This window comes from Triturus cristatus, chromosome 5_2, assembly GCF_964204655.1.
Source record: "Triturus cristatus chromosome 5_2, aTriCri1.1, whole genome shotgun sequence".
In the NCBI taxonomy this organism is placed as follows: Eukaryota; Metazoa; Chordata; class Amphibia; order Caudata; family Salamandridae; genus Triturus; species Triturus cristatus.
In genome coordinates, this window is record NC_140588.1 from 502,900,029 (window position 1) to 502,920,365 (window position 20,337).

General features: G+C 42.4%; 1 protein-coding gene across 1 annotated transcript in view; it reads right to left on the reverse strand.

Annotated features, from left to right (window-relative positions):
- The window catches only part of LOC146823217 (THAP domain-containing protein 1-like), a 158,830-nt gene that overhangs the window by 117,627 nt on the left and 20,866 nt on the right, over nucleotides 1-20,337 (reverse strand). Inside the window, exon 4 of the mRNA XM_085607511.1 lies at nucleotides 8,786-8,872. Within this exon, the coding sequence (XP_085463637.1) occupies nucleotides 8,786-8,872 (87 nt within the window). The remainder of the gene's footprint in view (nucleotides 1-8,785; nucleotides 8,873-20,337) is intronic.

Below are 20,337 nucleotides of genomic sequence, written 5' to 3' on the forward strand. Positions count from 1 at the left end.
ACACAGAGACAAAGACAACTACCTTGCCCTCCATCCTCCCCACCAAGACAGTGTAGCGTCCCCTCTCATCATGGCGCACCTCGTCTATTTCTAGCGGGAGCGAGGTCTTGATCATGATGCCCACCCCCCGCGAGCCTGATGTGAAGCCCGAGTGGGCCACCAAGCGAAAGCCACGGCGATTCATGGCACAAAAGGAGTTACCAATAAGGTGTGTCTCCTGCAGAAAGACCACATCAGGCGAAATCCGTTTCAAATACTGCAGGACCACACCCCGCTTGATCCTATCACCCAGTCCGTTAACATTCCAGGACAACAAAGTCAAATCCCTACCCCCCATCACATAACGAAGCCATCATTTGTCCCCCCCAGAGCATCTCAAAAACAACAATACAATAACGGGTTTGCCTTGCGGTAGAAACGAACCACACCCCACCCCAACCCACCCAACCCAACAGAACTCCCCCCACCCTGCACCCCTGCATGAGCCCAAACAGCCCCCCCAAAGTGCAGTGTGCCTGTCGCCCCATAGATAAGAAAACTAACTAGTCCCCCAGAGGAGGAGGGAGATCCCCCAAGAGACCCCACACGACCTCCACAGGAGGGGAACTTACCCTAACAGTCAATAGTGACAACAACGCAGTCCAGAGCAAGGCCTACCATTAGTCCCTCAGTCCTGATCCGGCGGGCCCTCCCCACCAACCGCACCCCCCCCACCCCCCCGGTCCCGATCTCCGGGCAAAGTGTCTAGCCAGTCCCCGGCCACCTCGGGTCGATCAAAAAAGTGCGTGTGGCCATCCACCTCCACTCTCAGCTTAGCTGGAAAAAGCATCGCATATTTGAGATTCAGGTCCCTTAGGCGACGTTTAACACCGAGAAAGCTCAGTCTCTGCTTTTGGACTGCCGGAGTGAAGTCAGGATAGAAATTGATGTCCATATTGTCAAGTTTGACCGGCCCTTGTAGCCTGGAAGTCTGTAGGATAGCGTCTCTGTCCCGAAAATTGAAGATCCGGGCGATGAGAGGCCTCGGAAGGGCTCCAACCTTAGGCCTACCCCCGGGGACCCTGTGGGCACGCTCCACCGCTAAGAATTTACTCAGCCCCCGAGGCTGGAGATGGGTGAGAACCAGGTCCTCAACAAATAGATCCGCCGCCTCCGCCTCGCGTCCCTCCGGCACCCCGATAATGCGGACGTTGTTCCTCCGGGCCCGACCCTCGGAATCCTCCAGCCGACGATTCATCAGGGCGCTCGCCTGGCCAAGCCTGCGCGCCTCCTGTTGGAGGGCCGCCACGTCCGTTGTGAGGCCCGTGGTAGAGTGGGCCAAAGAGTCGACCCGGTCGTTGGTTTTAGACAAATCAGCCCTCACGAGGCCCACGTCCACGAGGACCGAGTCAATCTTCTGCGCCAGAGTGTCGAAGCGCTGGTCCACCGAGGCCTTCATCTCGGCGATGGCACCCATGACGTCTCGGAGGGTCAGGTCCGTGGGCAGAGCGGAAGCATCAGTCGGGCCCGTAGGGGACCTACGCGGCGCCTCTGGGGATCCCTTCTGGAGGGTGTAGCGGTCCATACTGTTGGATTGCTGGGCCGCGCCACGGCGGGTCGATTTTATCTTAGCCCGATCGCCATCTTGTTTTGTGGACATGGTTTCAATCCCCAAGACGAGTCAATCTCCTCAAGAAACGGGGGGCCGACAATCCAGTTCAAGGGGTCCAGGGGGGAGCGACCACCGCTCCGCAGGACGGACCGCAGCTGGCGGACCGGCAGGGCACCCCAGCGAGACCACACCACCGCACACTGCCCCGCAACCCAACCTCGCCTGGCAGCAAGGAGGGCGCAAAAGCGAAAGTGAAAGTGCGGGGTACGCGAGTCACCCAGCCTTGCCCGCCGCTGTTGTTCACTTTGTGTCCGGATCGCCCCACAACTCCAGTACGGGGGGCCGGTGTGGAGAAGGCCGCAAACCTCAATCGATGCTCCTGCCGGTGTCCGAGGTCCGATTTAAAAACGGAAAACGGGCGTCACCTCTGCTCGGGCTCACAAATACAGTCCCCTCATCTGGGACAGGATTCTGTCAGGATTTATGCAGGAGGTCGCGGAGGTCCTCGGGAGCCTCGCACCTACGCGGCCATCTTGGTTGCGCGCTAGGCTCCTCCCGCCAACATCTAATTTTAACTTTGTTTCTGGCACCAATGTTTTAGAGGTTTAAGAACTCTGTCCTTTTACCGGTAGTAGTACCCTAGATTTAAAGGGGAAACCCTACACTACATGTCCTTTGGGCATTGAGTGGCCCACAATAAAACAGTTCAGAATCATCAGGTCAATATATTTTTTTACAATGTAACTTCTGTCACTTTTTCCCCAATGTTAACAGCTGCAAGCTAACACTTGTCACCTGCCATCTTTCTCCTTTCTGACAATTCGCTGAAATCTTTTTTACCTTTTTATTTTGTAACATATTTAACGTTACCGCGATTGTAAGTAACTTAGGATAGGTACTTTGCACTTTAATCTTGGTTGTTCTTTTGTAGAACACTAAAAATTTAAATTGAATTACATTTTCCTCCCTTTTTCAGATCTTTACTTCTCGGTTATGCTCAAATACTTAGTATCTATTTACAAGCTGATTTTGGGAGTTTTGATATTGTATTGTAATCTTGCCAATATGGCGTCGATTTTCGTATATATCTGCCCCGTTATAACGACGGTATAGCTTGTATATGGGGGATTGTCTGTGAGAAAAATATTGTTTTTATCACATATAAAGGTGTATATGCATGGTAAGATTATGCCATGTATAAATATTTGATCGTAAGGTTGGACTACAAGTTTTATTTGTACTTGCAGCGTTTATTTATATATACTGCATTTTTTACTTCACTTTATATTAATATCTTATGTGAATTGGACACGTGTAATATGCCTGCAATACTTGGTAATAATGCCCACAGTGAAATATTTTCAAGATACAATCCTCTATAATTGGATTTGTAATATATAATATTTCCAAGTAGGTTTTGAAATATGGTGCCTGTCGGACAAATATTATGTCCGGTGTTATTACTCAACACTTTCCATATAGAAGCGCTTTTCTGTGTAAGAATAACCATATGGTCTCTAAAAACTTGTGTGTATATTATCATTATCTCATGTCCAATTCCAGTAATTCGGTCAGACTTCTAGACTTTTTTATTAATCCAACGTAAACTCTATGTCGTATATACTGATGTTTAAAACCTGCAATTCTGTTACACATTTAGGCTATTTTTATTAATCCAGCGCAATCTCTATATCACATATACTGATTTACAATTGTTTCATGCTTAGACTTTTATGAAACTGACTATAAAGCCCCATATTGAATGCCGAGTATACAGTTTAAATCAATGGAGATCGTCTTTTTGGTACTAAGATTGGTCCGTAATAGCGTGATTGTATAAATGTTCTAATTGTAAAACCTAAACATACCTCATGTGTTTTTTCATAGGGCTGAGGCTATCAAACCTTTATTTACTTATCTCTAGACAACATAATATAGATGTCCATCTCTGCAAATATACAGGTATGCTTGATCGCAATTGCCAGTTCACATTAGTGTACTGGCATATTGTTAGAATTTATACAAAGTGATTACACTACATGTGCAAAATTATTAGAGATGAGAAAAATGTTCTTTAAACATTTTAATCAAATTTTATAAAAATATTTTTAAAAAAAGAAATAAATTAAAAATCCGAATTTGAGCTAGTAACAGTGTGTTTTATTATGTGCACATTTATATGCTTCAAAAAATTCAAAAATTTCAAATACATATCAATTTGTGGTTTCTGTTATAGATTTATGATTTTTTAATATTTGTCTATATAGTACTCAACTTCACGTTGGATTTTGCACGCATCATTTTTGAGGTATGTGTAACCTTTAAGTGACCATAGGTAAACTAAAAGTCCTGCATAATACGATAATCAGTATATTATAGAAATTGCATTATTGTTTACTATCATGGCGATATGAGAGGGTCCATTGTTGTACTTATTTGATTGCTTGATATTATCTATTAGTGTCAGTGCAGAAAGGTCCACGTCTCACTGCTTGGTCATAAAACATGGAAAGAATTATAATTATGCCACACTTAATTATTGACTGTACCATTGGTCGCCAATATGTAGAAAAAAATTGATCTCTTACTGTAGACATTTGACTATCAGACATATTCTGTCAAAAAGCTACTACAGAAAGGTTGTTATGAAACCCTTTTGACAATCGTGATAGGACTGAAAAGGCACATATCAACAAATTGTTTGAAATATGTCAGAAATGACTATAAGAGCTATTCTGTGAGGTTTCTCCTATGTGTTGTATATATCTCCCAATATACAAATTTGTTTAATATCTCTCTACGATTCACATGTCAGGGTGTACATGTCACACAATGGTGTAGGGAAAAGTACCATATGGATATTGGTTTAATTGTTTAGTCCAAACTGATTTCCGCACAAATTTTAATTGTATATATTAATGTATGTTCTATGCATATATTTTTATAGCCTTGAAGAAGTACCGTTGGGACGAAACGCGCCGCGTCGGCTATGAACTGTATGCTGTGCTTTTAAGATCAGAAAATTTGAACAAAAGAATAAAGAAAATTACATCATTAAGAAACTAAAGTCCATTGTGAATCTTTTGGGAGACATTGTATTAGTGTTCATTTTCAGTTATTGACACACACAATTGTCTGCTACATAGCTGTGTGCTGAGCCATTCCTGTTTCTTGTAATTTTGGCTTTGCCAAATAATAGGGACGTAAGAAGGTCTCGCACTTGGCTCCTTGCACCACACCCTTGCTAGCATACCATAGAATACCAGATTGACTGGTGCAGGTTTCTAGTGCCCTGACCTTTTGTTCTTTTTTGTAATGTTTTAGAGTTTTAAGAACTCTGTCCTTTTACCAGTGGTAGTACCCTAGATTTAAAGGGGAAATCCTACACTACATGTCCTTTGGGCATTGAGTGGCCCACAATAAAACAGTTCAGAATCATCAGGTCAATATATTTTTTTACAATGTGACTTCTGTCACTTTTTCCCCAATGTTAACAGCTGAAAGCTAACACTTGTCACCTGCCATCTTTCTCCTTTCTGACAATTCACTGAAATCTTTTTTACCTTTTTATTTTTTAACATATTTAAAGTGCAACAGAGCCAAATGTTACTTAACACTTTATATGGATGAGTGCTCAGCATTCCGTGAATACTCTTCATCTTAATCGTTTGTGCCCATCTGAAAGCTAGTGGTTCAAACTCTGCCGAAGTTAACGTAACAAGCTGCAAGGTACCTCAGATCACATGACCTGAAAGGCTTGATTTTCCGATTTCAATTATATACACATTGTGAACATCTTGGTGTGAAAATAGTTATTGAATACTGACCTCTTTTGTGGTCGCTCTACCTACGTGTTGTAATTCCATCAATTACGTCTTTACCCTGGTGATAATTTACTGTCCTCACTGCTAATTCTCATCTACAGTTGTCCTGGCTGCTAACTTTAGCCATTTGTTAATTGATTGACCATAGTTTAGATATGGTTGGAAACTTTCTGGAAAATGTTTGGCAAACTCATGGGTCTAAGAATTAACACACTGGGGGTATTATTTAAAATGTCAGGTTATTTACGAGCGCTCTCTTTTAAACGTTCTTGTAATAATCCAAATATATCTGTAACGGTGCCACAGAAGAGGGAGAAACAACCCCTAAACCCTCTAGTAGTGGGCCGTGGCCAACTGTATGAACAGAAAACAAGACTGTGCACACGTAAAATTTTCAGTGTATGAGACATATTAGCATTTGTATCCAAACATAACCATACAACAAAACAGTTGGGTAATGAGGGACCACAGGACGACCAGGTAAATTCAGTTTTCCGTTTTTATGATGAGTTTCAGAATATTCCAGCCAGCCAACACGTGTTTCGTCATGGGGCACACACACCCCCGACTTCTTCAGGGCTGGTAAAAAAACATATATGGAGTACGTATCACAGAAAAGTACCCATCTGTTATATCTCAGAACAATACAATTTTCAAAACCAAGCCAAACTGAAAAAGTGGGAAGAAACGCCAATCAAAGTGCACATAAGTCCAAAAAAAGGGTACTCAGGAGTGTAGGGTAAGTTAACCCATGATTAAGTAGAAGTGCAATTATGAAATGATTTTGAAGAATCTTGACAAAAACAGAGAAAAAAGGGAGAAAAAGCATTCGTCATCAAGCATGCGTGAAGTTTCAATACTGTCCCCTTCAAAGCAAGTGCAACGTGAATATATATACCATATATATTATACAAACAATCATGTGAAAAACTTGTGTGTTGGGGCACCATAGTTTTAATTGCCTAAACGGAGATGACGAGGTAAGTGGGTTAAGAGCTACTGTAAGCACCACGGAAAATGAAAAAGTAAAAACGTGCGAGCGGTTTAACGAAAACCCCTACCTTCTCTTAGTATGGCGAATATATCGGACCTATAAACAAATAGGATAACCAACAGACCATCAAATTGTGTTTCTGACTGTATGATAACCGACAGCATTGAAAATTAAGTGTCCTATGCCATAAGAGTATAAATACATGCAACGGAGTATATACTCAAACTCCAGGCTTACCTTAAACCTGGTGATAATTCCGACCCAGTAGGTCCTATGACTATGACGGAACCAATGTGATTCAACGCTATGAGTATGTGATCGCAGTAAAATCCAAAGCAGTCCGTAAGTTCAAGACACCGATTCCAAACACTAAGGCTCTGTAAAAATTATATACGAAATCGGTAAACTCGCTCGCTTAAAATTTTAAATGGGCCAGTAAATATAAAAGTGTGAAAGCTATTGACTATCTCCTACCAGAAGACGAGTACATCCATCCGTTACCGCCCGGTGCTCTCCGCGTGTGATTGCGAGTGTGCTTCGTGCGCATACCCGGAAGTACTTATAATTGGGAAGCCAGTGAGAACACTAGAACGAGTGCGTTCGAACTTGTTAATGGTGCGCATGCGTGAGGTGTAGTGTATTATATCTCGATGTTTGTCAAGAAACATCAACTCGAGAGTAAATAAAGTTTCAAAAATTTACAACAATCCTAAAAGAAGAATACATAACAATTCATGGGTCTAGTTGGCAAAGAATTGGACCTAAATGTAGATTGATCCAGTCAGCACTTCTTTAGAAACTGTACTGTTGCTTCTAAATGTTATAAAATTGTAGCCGATGTGGTCTGATCCGTGTTGGAGATGCACAGTGGGGTCTGGATTATTTGCTTCATTTTGTGTCTTTTGGCCAATGGTGAGGTTTCCATGGAATATCTTAACATGAGTTAATTTTTGTTTGTGGTTGTGAACTTCAGGTCAATGCAAAGTTTGCAATGTGTAATGAAGTCAGCCTGCAGGGTCATTCTATGTACAAGAATTGTTAAATCCCATGTGATGGGAAGGGGCTGGTTTTGTGCAATCGGAAAAACAAGGATAGGTTATAGACAGTTTGTGGTGTGAGAGAATGGTTCTGCTGACAACATATAATATCATTTAAAGTAATACTAATGAAAATAAGAAGCGATTTTAAATCAAAAGACAAATAAAACTGCTTCAAGAATATGATGACCAAAACAGACAAAGTAAGATTATGTGGATGTTCTCGGGGCTATTCACAAAGGTAAATTACACTTGAGAGTAATTTACACGTGTAATTTTGAGTAACTTTACTATTTTTGGCTATTCACAAAATCAGAGTGTAAAGTTATTCAAAAGTGAAGACTTACACATCTCCCCCTCCTGAAAAAGGAGGTGGAGTCAAGTTTACCAGAGTACTTAACTACTGCTAAAAAAGAAACAGTAGTAAGTCCACCACACCACACAACCAACTACTGATACTACAACACAGTCACATAGAAAATAATGGTGGTAGAGAACTTAAGATAAAACCCCATAGGAAATAATGCTAATTTATTTAAAATACTTACAAATGTAAATAAACCTAATGTAATTTAAAATAGATATAATAGTATATATTTTTTATTTATATAAAAATATTCGAATCACCTTTTTTAATTCACAAATTACTGTAACAATCATTTTTATTAAAATATTTTTCATTGATTCTATACATCCCTTTTACTAATTAGTAAGGAATAATAGAAACATACTTTAAGTGGAAAATCATTTTTAACTTAAAAGTAAGAACAATTATTTTAATTTAATTCAATATATTTAAATACCAATAATGGCTCAAGCAGGGAACAAATACACAATAAATTGTAACACATTATTAGCAGTCATACGCTTTCAGCAAAGGCTTTCACTTAGTGCCACTTATCACTAGCAAACCCTTTCTTCTTATTTAGGTCTGCCATTAAAATATTTGGCACTCTTTTACATGCAAGGATGTACCTTCATGGCAGCCACCCAGCATAATTCTTAGTGAGAAAAAGTAAACTTTTTGCAATCTTTAACAATATTATCTAATATTATTTTACTTTACAAAGATTCTTGTTAATTAACGTGTTTATCTATTAAAGCTCTGGTGCAATAGCCAACCTTTAGAAAACCAAAACAGCTCTAGCTAGTCACAATTCCTGGTATTTAGAGCACACATGATTATCTAATGACAGTACATATTGTGCAATGACATTTAAGCAATCAGAGGTTCAGAAATGAGACTGCCATATGGTCCTGGATGATATTACCGGGCGATAATAAATATCATTTGACAATGTAAGAGGTGGTTGAAAAGTAAAAACATAAATAACATTACTTGTGAAAGCTTATTCCCTTCCGTTTGGACTCCGCAGAGAATTTTGTATTACATCCATAAGCAGCACAGGTCATTGGCATTTTACGTCTACCCTAAGGTAAAAGAGAAAAGAGGATTTAATGATGTTTGCAGGACTCTTTAAAAAAAAACCTTTGCCACAGTGTTAGCAAAAAAGAACTCAAGAGAATGGTATAACTCAACTCTGATATGAAAGCTACTTACTTGTAATTCTAGTTGTTAATAATGGGAAGTGTCATATATGGAATAGCTCTATATGTGGGGCTGAGGGCACTCTTTTTTCCCACAGTGAAAAATAACTTTTAAATAAATATTTGAAACAAAAGACTATTTAAAGTCAGTATTGTCTGACAAAATGTATAGTCCGGATTTAAAAAATAGTTTGGAAATCTACTGTAAGGAAACAAAACCTTTTTATTATTTTTTAAAAGGAAAAAAGGCAGGGAATGATGTAGATGTACAAAAGCTTCACTGAAGAGCAATTATGACACCGTAAGACGGTAAACAGATCAAAGCTCCATTAATGGACGACAGTGTTAGATAGCTCTCAATTCAATTTGACTGCTGTTTTATATTAAGAATTTTGGTCGCTATTTCCTTAGCTATTTTCCTGGCTTCTCTGTATCTTTTTTAATATAATGAGGATACCAGAGACACAGAACAAGGATTGCAAGTAACTGCTCCTTCCCATCTTCATTGGTATTTCAAAGCACTCAATAAAATAGCAACATCATCCCCAATTCACGAAAGCAAGGAAGTTCAAAGATCATGAAAAAAAATCTGAAAAACAGTGATGAAGATGACAAACAACTCTAGATGATGAAATGCCTAAGGCTTGTAAGCTACATCAAGTCAAAAGGCCACTATGCAAACTATCAGTTAAACAGAAGAATTTGCAGTACAAACCTGAGTTTTGAATCAGAGAGCCCGAGCAATAGGTAATCTATAAGAAATCAATCACAAACTTCTTGGATTATTAAACACTCTGACTGCCTTCACAAGGCATATGATAAGAGAGAGGGAGTAAAAAATAATCCTTAGTACCTTGTGGGAAAAGGGTCTTGGCATATGGTTGTCAGCGGAGTTAAAGATGCAATAAACTGAAATACATTAATTTTATTTGACCATCAGCCTTCAACTAGAGAAAATGTTTTCCGGATTCTGAAACATGATTCCACCATCTCAGCCAAAAAATGAATGTCACACGGCATCATGGCCAGGGTACGAGTTGGAATAATTCAGACTGGAATTCACAGGCAAGCAAACTAATAGGCCTTTCAATGGATCATACAAAACATTCCCTAAGTGAGATGGCGAATTAAGTCTACTTTTTATTGTATTGCCCAAATGGGTACTCATGGAATTGTGTTCATCGATTAGAACTCCTAAATACCTTTACTTTCCAAACTCTTGGTCAGACATTTCATAACGAGACTCAGGTCCAGATTGCCATTTGAGTTCTTCCACCATTTGTCAGGAATTTTTATTGTTAAGATGAGAATATCCCCTGCATGGTGAACAAGCCTGCAATGCTGACAGGCGTGCCATCCAACCACATTTAAAACTGGTATCCGGACAAATTTTTCACTCTGGTATCACGCTAAAAGAGTGTCCACATAGGCCTAGGCCTGTCACTGGCAATGCCAGGTCCTGAACCTGTTTGTGTGACTTGGAGGGGTGCACCAAGTGTGTTCTCATAGTAGGCATTGAAACTACAACCATGCCCTGTGTGCATCATGAAGTGGTGATGGCAGCGACCGTGTACTTGAATCTATTGTGTGCCCATACTTTTTTTCTACCGGACGGCTTCTCTCAGCTAGCGGTCCACTGTTACGTGAAATCCAGAGCTTTGTGCTGGCGTTTCATTTACAAGTCAAGCGCATGTATGTACAGACTGCGTAGCACATGTGGTAATAGGACTGTGTGTTGTTTGAGTAATGGATCCAGTTGGATCCATTTTAGATGCCCATGATTTTAGCTTGGCACACAATGGAGGATATGGACAGCTTCCAACAGACAGCGGAATTGTATTGCCTGTATTCCTGTGACTGGAGGATGAAGACCCAGACAATAAGTGAGGGAGGATGGAAAAAGGGCTACCTTTAGAAAATCAATGAGGGCCTTGTTACCAAAGAGATGCTCATTTGTCTTGTGCATTGGCAGCCCCACTACTACCTGCTATGAGAATTATCACTTTGCACAAAGGCTGTGTCTGGAAAAGAGATTGAGAACAACCTTTGAAAAAGAACCAACCAAAACCATTTCGGAAACCATGGGCAGTGGATCCACAAGGAAAATATGCATGCAAGTGGGACCCAAACCAACACACCATGTTCAAGTCCCAATTTCTTCTTGACCAAGAAAGTGAGTGATCTGCAGGGAACTCAGAGAGCTGCTTTGCAAACGGGGCTGGTTTCAGCCTGACAGCCAGTCTCTCAGCAGTTAGGGGATACCACCTGAAGTCTGCACTTTCGGGTGGAGAGGCTGAGGGTCTGCTTGAAGTACCTGCTGAATGAGGGGGAAAAGTGTGCCAGTCCTGCAGGAGGGAAGGCTGTCCAGGAAGAGAAGCCCAACATGTTACCAGGTTCAAGAGTATCCAGAAAAAATACACTTGCTAAGCTAAGCCAGGAGTGACTTAAGTCATGGAGGGAACCCCCATCAGTCATTCTGCATAGTTTTTGAGTAATCTGGATAAGACTAAACTATAACAAGTATCCTGTGTGGCCCATTGATTTTTACATGGCGTAAGAGTCTGGTGCCGCTACAGCTGACGCTGTCAGTGAAAGCTGCATCTCCACCAAAGTGGGAAGCCTTGATTGGACTGGAGTCTGCAACTGCTAGAAAGGCACCACCTCAAGGGATTCAGACTGGAAGCCCTAACTGCAACCCCAGAACACCAGCCTGCAGCCAGCCTACAGGGCAGCTGTGGACGTAGACAAGTACAGTCATGCATATATGCCTCACCAATGAACCCTTTGAACTTCTGGCGCAGCTCCCGCAGAGGAAGAGCCACTTCGGTGCGGGTGGGGAATCGGACCATATCTGAGGCACAGCCTGAACTACTACAATGACTAGCAGGTAAATCGTGTTTCCAGAACAAGAGAATAAATGTGTAGAAACATGTCTGCTGCACATACTAAGACTTTTTGTTGAAGGGGTAAACAGCCACCCAACTGAGATGCACACTTGACCTGTGAGAGCATCTAAACCCCTTACAACTCCGCCTAATCCTGCCTTAACCATGTTGTGTTGGGGACTGTAGATATGACCCTAGCAGGAAGAAGGGGAATTCTGACTGAATACAGGAAAGAAGGGGTTGTAGCATCTCGCTGTTTAGAAGGGCTTTGTTTGCAACCTTGTATATAATAAATTCTGCTGTGTGATTAAAGTACTTTCTAGATACATGAAAGATAAGCATCGGGTGAACATTACATTATTGTGTCTGTTGAGTTCCGAGCTCTAGCCCTCTACACTACCTCCCTGAGAAGCCTGTGACGGCTCACCCTTGCTATCCTGATAGTCAAGAGTAGAAAAGGTTTTGCTTGTCCCAGTTTTCAGAGTCAAAGTAGAAAGGACCCCAGACACCAGTGGCTAACCACCTCAACCACTACAGCTTATCCCATGTCTGCCCTGTGGGCCTCAAGAACAAGGCCTGACAGTTACCTTCGCCCTTGTGCATGCTACTAGATAGGAAGACTGATGAACTTTCAAAGTTAGACTGGCTACCTGATCTCATTGGCATATCAATATATCAATCTATAGCTTCATGGAAAATATTCACATCGTCTTCCATTCCCCACCCATGATGAATTTTACAGAAGATTTGAAGATTTTCCTCTAAAAGACTACATTTCCTAGAAGCTCTTTCTCACTAACTCAGTTACACCCATGCTGGCCAACAACAGAAGTGAAAAATCAACAGTCCTTCAGCCCTGTATTTTTCATTAATATAGCACTCCTGTTAGACTCCTCCGTATTTACCTAGATTGCCCTATTGCTATATACTCAGGGCCACTCAAATTTTGCAGCAGGGTTGACAGAATTATGCTCCTCATACAGCACAATCGTTGGCAAAATTATATCGTTATTTTAGCATTTTTACCACTATTTATAATATGTGGCCAATGTTGCACCTCATTAGTGCCAGTTTAACACCGTAATACGGCAGTCATAATTTTTAAAAAGGTGACCAGTTAACCCTGACGCCATTCTGCCACTGCGCTGAACCAAGTGTAGCACTTCTTTTTTAGTAACTTTTGAGCTGTTAGCTAGAAACACATTTTGGGCTGAAATTTGCAAATTATGGATCCGATGGTAGGGTATGGTGCCAATGTACTAAATAAATAATTATGTGGAAAACGACCGAGCTGGACAATTGTGTAATTTCAGGGGCCCTGTATATAATGCAGCAAATGTGTTTCCTAACTTGGCGTTTCTCTGCAGCAATTCATTGTTTCCAGAACCAATAGTGTTTTAGGTGGGCATCCTTTTACCCAGAGTCAATACTGCACCCGTTTCTAGAGTTTCTAGAGTTTCCATTTCATCCAGTGGATCCCTTTTCTACAGCACTTACCATCTTTTTACAGTTACCTTATTTTCCACCTGCCTTATTCTCTTGTGTGCAGCTGAACTGAAGACGCAAAATCCCTAAGTTGTCTCTTCTTTCCAGCTAAGCACTATTTCCTCCATGCCTATGTATTATGTTCTCCGCACCATGCTCTTACAGTCATCAGAGATCCTTTGTGAATGCCGCTGTTCTTGGGCACAACTGATATCCTAGGAGGTATTTGTCGCTCCACTTGAGGAATCCATTTATTTTACCTATTATAACTGAAAACTATTAGCTAAATAGAGCCTGTCCTTGCATGTGCGTCCTGTTTTCAATCAACATCTGTAATGTTAATTATTACCAAGAAATGCATGTTTCTTCAGTAATGAGTGTGTGGTGCTTTCAGGTGCTTATGCTCACAGCTCTTTCATTATGAATGTTCTAATCCCCTTAACTTGCACACCTCTGGATGTCAATAGTTTGAAATGTTCAATTGTCTCTAGAGAGCCAAGCCTACTTCTGATGAGCATTAACACCCTCTGTTGCCTTTTGAAATGGTTCCTTATAAGATCTCTCTTTACCTCTGGCTCCATATGGGGAAGTTTTTACTTAACCAATGTTTTTTTCTTACTATCTCCCATTTCTAGGCCCTTGACAGTTTCACGATGTCTCAAGTCATTAATGTATGTACATTGACTGAGATAATGTCCAGGACTGCTGGTATGATCATCTGTATATCGACTGCATGTCTCGGGCCTGACCACTGATTGTCGCTTTGCCTGAATGGTTAAAAAACAGAGGTTGATAATATTAAACAGACAGAGGGAGATAGTACAATCATGTGGAACTGCGCGATCTATTTTTGTATGTGTAAAAAAGTAGCCAAGCTGTACAGCTGTTGACCATTCAGAGAGAATGCACAAACCATGTTTGATCGGAAAAGTCCCTCGCATGGTGATAGGTGTGTAGCCCTGCCCTGAGTGCCCTGGTCATGAGGGAGCACGGGCCATGTGTGTGCGCTATGACCTAGTCCTGCCTCGACTGTGGTCTGGTTAGACAACCCTGAAAGTGGTAAAGAGCTAATGCTCTTCCCAAGAGTTAGGTAGCACAAGCAAAGTAGCTGTAGCATAATATTTAGTAAAAAGTAATCAGTAGAATGACCAGCGCGGTTTTCATGGGAGTGGGCTCCACTGGCTTCCCCAATTAAAGTTCTGTTGCTGTATGCTTAGCTCACACTCAGCATCCATCTGGATGGGTAGAGTGCTGAGAGGTGTGAATGTTTCTACACAGCACTGTTATGTGTGTGTGCCCATGGTAGCATTACATGGAAGTCTGTGTGCATGTCTACACACGGCGCACTGGTATTTCTAAGTGGCCACAGGTGCAGCACATGAGAAACTACATTTATGTTCGCGTGCAGCGCCAAAGATGCTGGAGTACTTGGGAGGGTACAGTGCGTCAAAACCTGTTGGTCCCATATTGGAACCGCAGGACTGGCTGCAGGAGTATGTTGAGGTAGAGGATCCTCCCTGACAGATTTGCGGATTGCCACATTCATGAGTGGTGGGTGGACACACTGGAGGAAGAAAGACTCAGGCTCTTTAGCATTTCAAAAGGGGCTCTTTTGATTTGGGCAGAGGTCGAAGAGGACAGGGCTCATCTTCAGAAGGAGATGGTGCTGATAAGAGAATCATAAACAGCAGGGCTGGGGCCCTTTACCAACCTTTTGATGCACATCAGTGAAGCTGACAATCAAGTGTGAACCTGTAGTCGCTCCCATGGTGTATGTTTGGTGTTATCAAGACTGGAGACTGTCCTGCTGTGATAGACGTGTCTCCGGGGTAAGAGCACAACAAAGTAGTGGGCACTTCAAAGTGGACAACCCCCAAAACACAAACTCCAAAGAAAGACACACTAAATCACAAGTGTGACTGGAAATGGATTATAAAAAGGGGAGTTTGAGACTCCCAAATTGTCAAACTGAAGCTGTACATCAGCGTGGAGAAGCTCATCACAAGTCATGTCTATTTTAAACTGGACTAGGGACTTTAGATCTGCCAGGACCCTATGCTGAATTAGGGGACATAACCCAGGAGAATCAAGAACACTTGCCTGGAGCTACAGATTCTGCTTGACCCAAGGCCAGTGGGCCCTTAGAGGAGAAGGAGATTGCCTAGAGGGACTGAGGTCCAGTGGGAGTCCTACCAAGTCAATCCCAGAAGTGGAGTGTGAGATTCTGGTCCATGGAGAACAGCGTGCCGATCGGGCCGTCTGTCTGTGTGTGCTGTGTGGCCCCTGTATGCCAGGTGAGGAAATCGGTGAGGACTAGACCACTGCTGAGAGAAAGGGTCGTCACTCTGGTGCCGTACGGTCATGAAGGGAGGGCCGTTGCTCTTGGTAGTGCTGGGACCCGAAGAGGGTGATCAGATTATCGATGCCACTAAGTGAACCCTGTATGCCGGGGGGATTGCACAGAACACGGAGGACCTTCGCCCTTTGTGTGATGTCAAGATCTCCTGCACATCAGGAGGCGGTTTGCAGTCCAGGAGGAGGGCAGTGGCGCCAGGACAGCGTGCAGTCTTAATGGACTTGCAGGTTGTGGCCTGCAGAGTTGGAACCAAGTTTTACCTGCCTGAGTCTGGGAGCACCCAAGACCAGCCCCCGGACAAAGAAGAATTAACACTGGATCAGAAGAGCACCCTGGATATCTGCCGTCGTAGCCTCAGGTTCCAGAGGTCTGCTCAACACTGGGCCAGGAACGGTGCAGGTAAGACTGATACTGGGCCATTGCACCCTGGGAGAAGATGCACTTAATGATGCGCCCCGATGCGGAGGACACATGCACTTTTGCTAAAAGCCGTTGTAGATCTTTTAAGACTTGAACTCATTTTTGGGACCTAGCTTGGATGTTGCCACACTTAAGAGGGGGAAACCTTTATCCATAGACCTGGAAGTGGGATTGGAAAGCTTACCAGGGTAACACTAGTGGGCCTGCCTTAAGAAGACTGTGTATAGAACTTGCATTACATTGTATTGCACTTGATGTTAGTAGATAAATACCCCTTTTTACATAAAAGCAAGTATTTGATTGGACAATCATCTATTGGGGTTGCTGGATGTATTTTCATTTGTGAGCCTTACATCTACCTCCTCCCCGAGAAGCCTTTGACTGCCTGACCCACGCCACCATTGACAGTCAGGTGCTGAAGGGGTAATCGGCCCAGCTGCTCAGAGCCCACTGTAGATCTGGCCCTTACACATCAGAAGTGAAAAGGCACCAACAACCACAGTTGGGCCCTTTTGCTCCTGCTTGCCACATGGCCCTCTCAAAGGGGTTCTGACACCACTATCAAACTTTATTGTTTTACATTAATAAAAACCATCACAATATTGCAATATAGACTAAACATGAAAGCACATAAAATCTTGGTGTGATGCAATACATGATTACTAATTGGTTTCATAAAATTATAAACACAGCGTGTTCCGGCACATCCTAATTGTTTGCAAGAAGTTGCACCATCGGGCTTCAGTTTAAGTATTGTAAGGTAACAAAGCTGATGGTGAATACATAGATCATCAAATGGTCATGTTATGCCTAAGGTTACTAGCAACAGTCCTGTCAAATTGTAAGATTACAGAGTAAAATTGAGGTAAACTTCATCAATTTCTTGTTAGTCTAGGATCAGGTGGGTTAAGTGCCTTAAAATTAACATCTAGACCACTATGAGGTGTAATCGGCTATAAAGTGCTGCTGTGGTAATGAAGCAACAAAACATCTATTCTTGAAAATGGGGTTAATTCGAGTACCCAATGTAAATTATTTCCAGTACTAAAACATTTCATTTAAGTAATTTGTCATATAAACCAAGAATTTCACCAGTTTACAGTTAATCTGAGGGTCAGATGGATTAAGGCCTTTTATTATGGCCGACCTACAGGTTCTGATGCCCCTGTCGTTAAAAATGTTTTTCAATAGTAAAATACGAGCGTTCTTTAAAAATGGACAGGTGCAAACCATGTGGTTAATGTCTTCCTTTACAGCGCTGCATAACCTGCATGTCTTAGGACCATTATGTTTTCATAAAGGTTGATTGGCAAAGGATGGTAGAGAAGCAAATCGGATAGCCATCAGCTTTCTCTTTAGATACACCAAGTATGTCATGTTTAGATATGCTGCCAGCTTCGGGCTGCTGTAAGACTTTAATACAATCTAGGCATGTGTATGACTGGTCAATGTGCGTTTGTTATTTATGAGTGTTAATCATGAAGGACTAGCCTATTTGTGAATAATACAGGACTCAGGACTGTATGACAAGGGGGAAACCATTAGGTTTCTTCATGAAGCCCTCACCCACCAACCTAGTTGGTGGCATGCTTCATCATCGGGCCCACCCAGTGACACCGAGTGTGTCCCAGGTGTGCTACTACGCCTGAATACAGCGGAGCTGGTATGTTGCTGAGTGTGCAGTGTGTGTGACGTGAAAGTGAAACTTTAAAAGGCTATACAGTGGTCCCAGCACCCGAGGGGAGAATTAATATTTAATATCTGGGCCTCTGTTAGCATTAAAAACAACAAGGCAAGTGGATGTGTGTGGAGTATATATTAGGACCTCCTACATCCAGGTGTGGTCTACATGTTTCAGCCAGGCCTTTGTAGTGGAACTGGCTTTCCTCAGGACCAATAAATAAGTGATGGTGCAATCTATACTTAAGTGAGTATTTGATTGAAAAAATGTGAAGCACTCGCTAAGGTGCTATATATGTGGGAGGGGGATTCCCTTTCCAAGCCCCAGGGGAGTAATCCGGCAGAGGTGTTGACCGGCTCTGGAGGCCAAGACCAGCTGGGGACCTGTAGTTCCGTCACATTTGCTTCACATTTTTTCAATCAGATACTCACTTAAGTATAGATTGCACCATCACTTATTTATTGGTCCTGAGGAAAGCAAGTTTCACTACAAAGGCCTGGCTAAAACATGTAGACCACACCTGGATGTAGGAGGTCCTAATACATACTCCACACACATCCACTTGCCTTGTTGTTTTTAATGCTAACAGAGTCCCAGATATTAAATATTAATTATCCCCTCGGGTGCTGGGACCACTGTATAGCCTTTTAAAGTTTCACTTTCACGTCACACACACTGCACACTCAGCAACATACCAGCTCCGCTGTATTCAGGCGTAGTAGCACACCCGGGACACACTCGGTGTCACTGGGTGGGCCCGATGATGAAGCATGCCACCAACTAGGTTGGTGGGTGAGGGCTTCATGAAGAAACCTAATGGTTTCCCTCTTGTCATACAGTCCTGAGTCCTGTATTATTCACAAATAGGCTAGTCCTTTCAGATTAACATATAATACCTGGGGATACGGACAAGCTACCTAGTTCTCTCTCTCTCCTAGATAACTGCGCTGTTATTTATGAGTGACAGCGTCTTTGTTTATTGCACGGCACAAGGCAGGGTGAGGTAAGCTCAAGTTCCAAAGGTCCATTGTGTTTGTTTCTTTAAGTGATGACCACAGGTATTTACTGTAAACGGCACCAGGGTCCTTTTCCAATGACTGCCATAGGGCATTAATTAGTGGACTTCTTTGGTTTGACAGCATTTTGTGCCATGCTTTGATGGTGGAGTAACATCTACCAATGGTTTGTTGCATGAGTCTAAATTCCAAGCTGACTTTTGCTGGTGAGGCATTCTGCAGCAGAACAAAAATTCGCTTATAGGTGTTTGTTTACAATGTATCCAGAGTCAAGGCCTCTTCACCATTAAACAAGCATTGGCATAGCCAATAGGTCTCGCCTTTGGGACCTTATAAGTGTTTATCCAGTCAACAGTTGATGTTGTTGCACCAAGGATATTGTGCTGGATAACTAAACACTTATAAGGTCCCAAAGGCGAGACCTATTGGTTATGCCAATGCTTGTTATAAATTGGGACAACTGTTGTCTTGGACCAAGATTTTGAGGGGCTCTGGGAGCACAAGCAGCAAAGCACACTAACCAAGAAGGAGGCTCAAAATGTTACATTTTCCTTTAAACGATCTACAGGGACTTCGTCTGGGCCAGGCACCTTTCTGCCCGAGAACCAGCACACAGCTTAAGTGACATCCTTAGCAGTGATTACTAGCTGTTCAGAATCCTCCAGACTGGCCATGCCACTTATAGTGCTACTCTTATAACAGGCTGGGTCATTTAAATCATAAAGGGTAGTGAAGTGGCTAACCCACGAATATTCGGAAATATTTATGTCACTGGAGGTGGAGGAGCAATTTGAGAAGAAATGTGCATTAACTACCCTCCAGAATTGCGATACCTTATTCCTTGCTCATGCAGCGATAAGCTGTTCCCAGGCTTCTGTTTCGATCTCCTCTTAATCACCTCTTTATAATACTTTCTGCATATGCTGATTTCTACCCAATCCCTCTGGAGGTTTTTCACTGCATTTATAAGGCTTCTCCGTGCATGTGAGCATGATTTATCAAACCGTTTGTGGGGTTTAGGGGCATGTGGGTGTTTTGGTGCCGTTAGCTGTTCAGAGATCTTGCAGATTATATCAAAGGCCCCCAGTACCACTCACTAGCTAGACATGGCTTTATTCAATGCTGTGTGCGTCCTCAATTAAAAGAATGGTATATCTTAAACCATTTTCAAGTGCAGAAAGCCAACATGTTTTGTTGCCACCTATTTGCGCAACTTCATAAGGGCTGCCGGGGTAACCAGTATTCACCTCACTTGAGATTCACATGGAATCGAGTGGTTGGGAGTGTTCCTCGTACCTGCAACTCACTCTTCAAGGAGCACGCGCCAGTCGGTCGCGTGTCCACACGGTGAGTGCAAGTGTTCACGTCACCGCTACCGGAATCTGCCGGCGTCTTGTTACTCCGTCCTTGTTCACGTACCTCATTGGAAATTTCTGTCTTTCCTGTGGTGTATTGACATGTTTTGTTAAAAATTGAATATATAGACACTTGTACTGGTGG